The sequence below is a fragment of the Mastomys coucha genome, unplaced genomic scaffold (genome assembly GCF_008632895.1).
Source record: "Mastomys coucha isolate ucsf_1 unplaced genomic scaffold, UCSF_Mcou_1 pScaffold20, whole genome shotgun sequence".
NCBI lineage: Eukaryota > Metazoa > Chordata > Mammalia > Rodentia > Muridae > Mastomys > Mastomys coucha.
In genome coordinates, this window is record NW_022196903.1 from 46,861,776 (window position 1) to 46,870,117 (window position 8,342).

At 37.9% G+C, this 8,342-nt stretch overlaps 1 protein-coding gene across 3 annotated transcripts in view; it reads right to left on the minus strand.

Moving 5' to 3' along the window:
• Positions 1 to 8,342, minus strand: part of Skap2 (src kinase associated phosphoprotein 2) — a 170,614-nt gene that overhangs the window by 73,997 nt on the left and 88,275 nt on the right. For all 3 annotated transcript variants that reach the window (XR_004121993.1, XM_031381908.1, XM_031381907.1), the window contains exons 5-6: positions 3,172 to 3,249; positions 2,195 to 2,278 (exon numbers count right to left, since the gene is read on the minus strand). Coding sequence is in view for 2 of the 3 variants with exons in the window: in XM_031381908.1 (XP_031237768.1) it covers positions 2,195 to 2,278; positions 3,172 to 3,249 (162 nt within the window). In the remaining variant the exon portion in view is untranslated. The remainder of the gene's footprint in view (positions 1 to 2,194; positions 2,279 to 3,171; positions 3,250 to 8,342) is intronic.

Here is an 8,342-nt window from a genome sequence, read left to right on the forward strand (position 1 = left end):
TATTTTCTTATGCTTGCCCCCCATCATCTGGTTAACTCTAGTGCTACCTGCCCTTGCTAAATCTGACTTGAGCCTGTCCTTCCAGTGATCTTGGTTGTATCAGAACTCCTCAGAGTCAAGTCAAGCTGTCTCTGTGATCCTGTTATCATGGGATCCTGGGCTTGTTAGATCACCTGGGAGTGTGGCTTTCTCTGTGTGTTGTGGGACTGGTTGCAGAGCTTGTGCCCAAGGTCTGCTCAGAACACTAACCCAGACAGACTGGAAGGAACCAGAGTCACTGGGATGGCAGAGTTCCTGTGTGCCTGGTCCCGCTGGTCCCAGTTACTCCCAGTGTTGGGACAGATGTTGGTTCCTGCTTATCTTTGATCCTGGGTGTGGACTTGAGTTTTCTGACACCATCATTGACTTGCTCACAGCAGGAGGGGAAGTGTATGTGCTGTGACTACCTCACAGGCACCTTCACAACATGGAACATATTAGTGACAAGATCCAAAATGGCCACTAAATTCTAAAGTCATTAATCCCACCAACCAAAATGTAAGACCGACTTCTAGCATCGTGTAAAACTTCAAATTTGTCTGAGACACAATAATTTCATCTGCATACTGTTCTAATAAATTCTATAAGTATAAATGATAAATAAAACAAATTTCTAACCCACACTTATAAATAACAATTCCATGGGGAAAGTAATACTCAGTGGCATTGGGATTTTATCCCTTTTTCTTTAAGTGACTATTATGTATTTCATTTCTTCTTGTGTTCTCTAATAACAGAGTACTTATTTGAGGCATTTTTCACTAATTTTTTATGTACAATATATACACATAAACCGTACATATGTGTATACCACATATAATAATAAAATCTCATAAAGATTTTATTATTGCATATTCATTGTATAAAACAATAGTTTCATAATACAATTTTAACCAAGTATATCATGTTGGCTATTTCATATCTCTATATTCACCTTCTGATCTGCTTTCCCTTGGAAAAAGGCAAAACTAGAAATACATTGATTTTAAATTTCACTATTTTGCAGATTCACTTATTGAAATAAGAGCTAAAATTATGTGAAATATTACTAAAATGTGGATTAGTTAATAAATGAAGTTGTAAAGTATCAGAGTTAAGACAAGGTCAATAGTGAAACCTGAGCGATAAATATAGGCCTGCCTTTTACCATTCTGAGAATGGATGTTGCACAAGCTTGCCTCTCAGTCCTTTGTTTTCCCAACATTAAGATAAATGAGATAGATAACTGCACAAACTCTGGGCATGTGGATATGCACATAGAAGTCAGAGGAGCCCAGGACTCTGCTTCCTGAGAACATGCAGCTAATGGTCATGGGAGAGGGAGGGACATTTCTTTCAGTGATATGTCCAACACAACCTGTTGCAACCCCAAATGAAACTCACTGGGTCAAAAAGAAGGAGGAGAAGGAAAGAAGGGAGGGAGTAGAGGAGGGAGGGAGGAGAGATGTGAGGGTAGAAGAGGAGCAGTGAGGAAGAGAGCAACCCAGCAACACCAAGGATCAAGACCTCAGACCAATGGAAAACTGCAAAACCATTATTCAAGACACATGGATTGTGGCAATTATATATAATTAATAAATGCTAATAAAACATTATAAGTAAACAAATAGGCTAATAACGGACCTACTTCACTGACATGCTGTGAGTTAAACAAGTTATATTATCTATCTATCTAAGTGGGTAGAGAGATAAACTGCTTAGACAGGGGCTAGAATATAGCAAACTCAATACACATTTGCTTTTGCTGTTGGCATCTGTAAAATCGGGCTAGAAAATTATGTATCTGTTAAATTTTATCTAAAATAAACTTACTACTTTTCCTGTCTTCAAAAACTTTTATCTCATATCATCATGGTCCTAATTTTTCTCCAGTTCTACAACTATAGCCCAGATGATAAATATTTACTAGGTTGAAAGGCCGTATGAGTGAAAACTATCTTTCTTTTACAATTCATAAAAACACAAGTGTGTTAAATTTTAGGGCAGTCTGCAACTGATAACCTCTGTCAAATAATGAAAGATAATATAAATTAGTCTTAAGCTATAATTCTCAAAAATTCTCAGCTTTTTCCCCATATTGTCTTTAGTTCACTCTGTAGGAAAATAATCACAAACTCACATAATGGAAACTGATGTAAACAAATGCCAACACTACCTTTATCACTCCCGTAATAATAGAACACTGTTTTGCTGAGTGCACACCACCGTTTCTGCCATTCAAACCCCAGAAAGCTGTGATCTGCCAAAAGTGGAAGAAATGAGCAGGTTAGACACTATACATGATACACATAAAGTACTTCCTCACCACATGAGGGAAAGTACGTGAAGGCAATTTCTGAGCTTCCTTTTACCTCCGACATTAATCTGTATTTCCCACCCCTTACAATGGTGTTAATGTCTGGTCACCAAACCTTCTCTACACAGTCTCAAAAAGGCATCAGACTGTACATTCTTGATATAATTGATCCATGGGGTCTCATTCTCAGATTTTCAAAAAGGAAAGGGGAAGGAAGGGTTGACTTGGACCATTTATTTCTACTACCTCTTTCAGCTTGAAATTTAAGCTTTAAATGATTTTTAAGAATAAGCAGTACACGTGGAACGTGATCAGAAGGTCTGCACCAACAAGCAGTTGTGTGGTCATAAAGATACTTGCATTCCCGGATCATAACCACCCCCACCCAGTTTAATTTTATGCTGGTGCTGAAAGGAGACCACCTGGTCAAGTCCCAGTTACCAAAGCCAGTGGAGAGGGACATTGAAATGGGTAACGGACACCAGATGAGATGCCAGGCTGCTCTGAACCATAGCAGGCTGTGGATACTGGTTACTGGTGAGGAACTCTGGCCTTGAGTACACAGTCATGGCCTGAAGCTTTCCCACAAGATATATGGCACTGTTCCAGAATTGTTTACAAATGCCCCAAGCTACACTGACAGCCAGACTAATGCTTTGCTAGTAAAAACTATGTAAAGCTGGCATTTCATATTTGGATAAGGTTTTCGACATTTTCTTACATCACTGCCTAAAGAGAACACTGCTCCCATGAGTATGCCACAAACATGTTTTATCCTAGGATGGAAAACCAACCAACCAGTCATCTTTAGCATTCTCATTAGCCCTTTTGCTCACCTTTTCTGCGTTTTTCCAGGTAACCAGCCTTTATGACAAAAGGAAGGTCCTGGGCTGCAATGGGAGGAAACTGGTTTCCTGTGGAAAATTGAGAGAAAGAAAAATCAGTGGGTAATTCACTCTGGAGAAGCCATGCTGACATCAACTCATTACATTCAATGTACCTTTAATTACTGCAATTACTCAAATAAGATATAGCAACCTCACTTCAAATCCATTCCATAGACTCCCTTCTCTCCTCTTGTAAATTTTGAGTAAAGAAAAATGAATTTCGTGCTCCTAAATACAAATGCAGCATATGCTTCAGTTGATTGTCTGAGATGGGTGATACTTTCAATATATATTCAATAAACAGAATTATAACAAATAATCCCAGCAAATCCCAGATAGAGAGGTTAGGAATTTCAGATGAACCACAGATATTTTTTGTGTCTGCTGGACCAACGCATATCAACTCTTATCTGCATGTTCTTACTTCTACCAAGTCAATCAAATCACAAAGTGATTTCCCCCAAATCAAATACAGTATTTGTTCCTGAGTCCACATCAACTATTCTCTCCCCCTACCTGAACTCGAAAAGAAACCTTGAATCATGAGGGTGAGTCTGTTTTGTGTTTTAGAGTTTTATAAGGCATTTAAGAGTCTAAGGCTAGATGACTGAATAGAAATAGCATAAACAGCAGATTTCTACAAAAACAAAATAAAATGAGACAAAACAAATGCAAAAAACCTTAAAGATTAAGCTGTAAGTTAAGCTTAAACTTAGAAACTCATGGTAATGTGTGACAGGTCACTCAGTACCTTCCCTGGTGTTCTTAGAAATTTTCCCAGCTCTTCACAAGACTGATAACTGAAAGTAGAAATGGTAGGTAGGTAGGTAGGTAGGACATAGGTAGATAGGTAGATGGATAGATAGATACATAGATTTGTAGATAGGTAGATAAATTACCAAAGACAAAAAAAAATAAAAACAAAAACAAAAAAGCCATATGGAAACAGAATCCAAGTGAAAAACAAGTTGGACCAACCATTAAATTAGCCAGGATATTATAAAATAATTGGGTCTCACTGAGTTGTAGCACCACAATCTTTGTACTTGCACTAGGCAAAACAAATGTTCTCGGGGGCTATTGAGATGGCTCAGCAGGTAAAGGTGTTTGTTACCAAGCATGATGACCTGAGTTCAAATCCCAGGACACACAAAGTAGAAGGAAAGAGCTAACTCTTGTGCATTGTTCTCTGACCTCCACCTCTCATACCTCTAGATATGTAGACAGGTAGACAGACAGACAGACATACACATACATATACACACACACATACACACACAATATAATAACTGAAATGTTCTTCAAATTTCAAGAGGAAAACAAGTTATTCTGAAGCAAAGTGATTTTTATTTTTTTTATTTTATGTGTCTAAGTATTCTGCCTCCATGTGTGTCTATGCACCATGTGTTATACAATAACATCATAGGGCAGAAGACAGTATGGAATCCCCTGGAACTGAAGTCACAAGTGATATGAGCCCCAATGTGGGTCCTGGGAACCAATCCTTGGCTCCCTGCATGAGCAGCAAGTGCTGGTAACTGCTGGGCCATCTCTCCAAGTCTTGAGGTACTAATACTTTCATTTTGCTGACTAGAAACAGGTAGAGAAGAAAAACTGAGGAGGAGAGAAACCAACATGGTAGGGTGAATGTATCACTTAACCTGAGTACTCTAAAAAAACTGTGATTAACCTGATAAATCACAGTAAAATATAATGTCATAAGTAATACCCTATTGCTCATTACCTCATATTTCTTAAATAAAGTATTTTATTTAAGGGAAGGGAAAGCAATTTCTTAACTGAAATTTTACCTTTTAAAACTGTGATAGTTATTTAACCAATATCTAGAATTTAGTAGCCATGTATATCTTTTATAAGCAAAACCACACCAGTAATGACCCTTAAAATATATCTTTAAATCCTCAGAAGGACTTAATGATTTGTGTGACACAACAGGTAGAGCTAAACTCTCTGAATGCAATTTGTTATAACTCATAAGAGCAGTAATTTTCCCTTAAAAACTTAATTCCTCTAATCATTTAGATGCCTTACGTTTATCAGTAGTATGCCATCAGTAAGGTTCAGATGAGACCAAAGGACTGAGGCTCGCCAGATGCAGAAACGATAGCCATCAAGTGAGGGGGAGGGAGGAGGCAACAGGGGTTTGTTTTTGTTTGTTTTTTTGTTTTTTGGAGGGGAAACTGGGAATGGAGAAATTCGTGTGTAAATAAAGAAAATATCTAAAATAAAAAAAATGATAAAAAAAAAAAACAAGTGAGGGAAGTTACTGCTGTACAGCTCTATAGAGCAGGGAGTAAAAAGGACATCTGCCTTACACTCCTCCGCCCCCCGGAATACCATCTCACCGTGAGAGACTGATTGACTGATTGGGCAACTGCACACAGGTTACCAGTTACTGTTATCTTTAAACTAGTTAAAACAATGTCCTTTTCTTAAGGTAAAAACAATAAACAAAGGAATTACATCTCAACTAAGGGCATAAAGAAAAAATTAACTTGTATTCTAGGCTACTCTAACCATGGGGGATTAGTTAAAAGGCCACAAGCTTTTGGTATTCTTAAGAAATTGAACTACTTTTTAATGAGTATTTAGACAATCCCACTTTTCTAAAGCAAATCAAAATATTAGACATTGTAGCTAACACCCTGTTGCTGGACATGGTGGCATGCTCCAGTACATCCAGCATAAAAACACACTAATTACATCAGCAGGTACATCAGCAGCGGTACGCCAGATGCATTCAGACAGCAGCTGGGCTCGGGCTCCCTTACACTAGTTCTAATGCAATGTGAATTTTAAAATTGTGAAACTAGGGCCCATCAGATGGTCAGAAGGCTGAACCAAACATGCTGTAGAGCACATGGTCACTTTGCTTCCTTCCGTACAGCTTACCCTCAACAAGAACAAAAATCTATCCTGGATCACAGCAAGTTTTAAAAAGCTTTAGAATTAAAAATCAATGGAAGTTCTAACTTGTTAGTTTTACAATTAGCTTCTCATTTGGTTTCTTTTCTTGAATGAACAGGTGTCAAAGAATCAGAGTGATTCAAAGACATTTTCAAAATAGAATCTCATATCCATTTCCTTCTTAATTTCTCTCTCTTTTTTTTTTTTTCATCAAGACAACCCTGAGATTCCTTCTTATTTCTTATGAGAAGGTTGGTAGACAATTTAAATACTAGACTTGTGAGGAATCTAAAACCTCTTTTACTATTTTACCATTAACAAATTTGTTATAGTTGTACAGTCTTGACTTCATGCAGAATTCCTAAGTTTCTGAGCCTCACCTTTGTGACTACGGTTTTCAGTTTTTTACTTGCCATTTAGACGGTGCTCGATAGCAACACTAGGCCTTTGAGCTAGCATAACCTTCCTGCCACTTTCATACCACTGAAAGCTCCTTCCTGTTTACAATGGAAAGGAAGGGGAGAGGTTTTTTTAGAGACTGCTCTTTGCTCTTGTGATCTTTCCCTGAGTCAAACCTTGGTCTAGTCAAATACTCTGTCACCACATGATGGGACTATATTCTTGAAATGAAAATAGTGAAGAATAAACTCCTCCACAATTAATCAATCCCCTTTCACCCCTGAACACTAATAAAGTACCTATAGGCTTATCTAAACCTTTTATTAAAATAATATTTTTATTAATTCTTTGAGAATTTCATACAACATATGATTATATTCCACTCCCTCCCATTTCTTCCCAAGCCCACCCACACCTCCCTTTTTGTTCTGTTTATTTAAACCATCAAGTCCAATTTGTGCTGCCTACATACTCCTCTTTGTGGGACCTGTCCTAGAGCATGCCAGACCAGCCAGAAGCCACACCCTTAAAGAAAACCGACTTTCTCTATACCAGAGGCTATCAACAGCTCCTCAGCTAAGGGGGGATTTTTGTGTTTACTGCCCCTCCCCAATCCTCATGGTAGGATTTTATCTGGCTTGAGCCCATGCAGGTCTTGGCATAAGATCACAACTGTTGAGTCCATATATGCAACTTCCCTGTCAAGTCTGGAAAACACCGTTTTGTTGTAGTAAACAGAAGGGGGACGGGAGGGACAGAGAGGGGGGAGAAATTATAGGCTAATCTCTCTGATGAATATAGATGAAAAAGTTCTCAAAGATTTAAACCTAATTCAAGAACACATGGCAAAGATTATCCACCATGATCAAGTCAGCTTTATCCAAGAGATGCAGGGGTGGTTCAATATGTGTAAATCAATAAATGTAATCCACCACATAAATAGAATCGAGGACAGAAACCACATGATCATGTCATTTAAATTCAGGAAAGGCTTCTGACAAAATCCAACATCTCTTCATGGTAAAAGTCCCAGAGAATCTATGGATACAGGGTACACATCTCAACATAAAAAGGACAATACATAGTAGTCCACAACCAGCATCTTGCTAAACAGAGAAAAACCTCAAAGCATTTCTACTAAAATCGGGAACAAACCAAGTCAGCTCTCTCTCTTTGCCATCAATATAGTGCTCCAAGTGCTAGCTAGAGCAATAGCAGTAGTGGAGGAGGGAGATGAACATGGCACAAATGGGTAAGGATGAAGTCAAAGTGTCCTTGTCTACAGAAGACAACTTCTATACATAAGGTACTCCATCAGAAACTCCTAACTGCTGATAAATTGTAGCAAAGTAGCAGGATACAAAATGAACACACAAAAATCAGTAATCTCCCTATATACCAACAACAAGCCTAGCAAGAAAGCAGTCATGGAAACAATATAAAAACAAACAAATCTAAGGAAATAAATGACTTGTATAATAAAAAACTTATCTAAATCTTTAAATTCTTCGTTTTCACTGTTAGTTGTAAGTGTGAGTCCCCAAATTGAGGGAGATAGTATTTCTTTTACTTCTCCTCAACTCACATGTTGTGTCTAAAAAGAGGCCCAGTCAACTTGGTAAATGCATTCATTTTAAGAAAAGGTACCCTCTTAACACTTGTTTCATATTTGATGCCCATCATATGAGACTACTTCATGTTTCTGAGACCCCTACCTCAGTCCCTGTTGAGATTCTCCTACTCATTCATCTGAGTTTACCTGTCTAACTTTTCTTTTTTTTTTTTTTTAGATA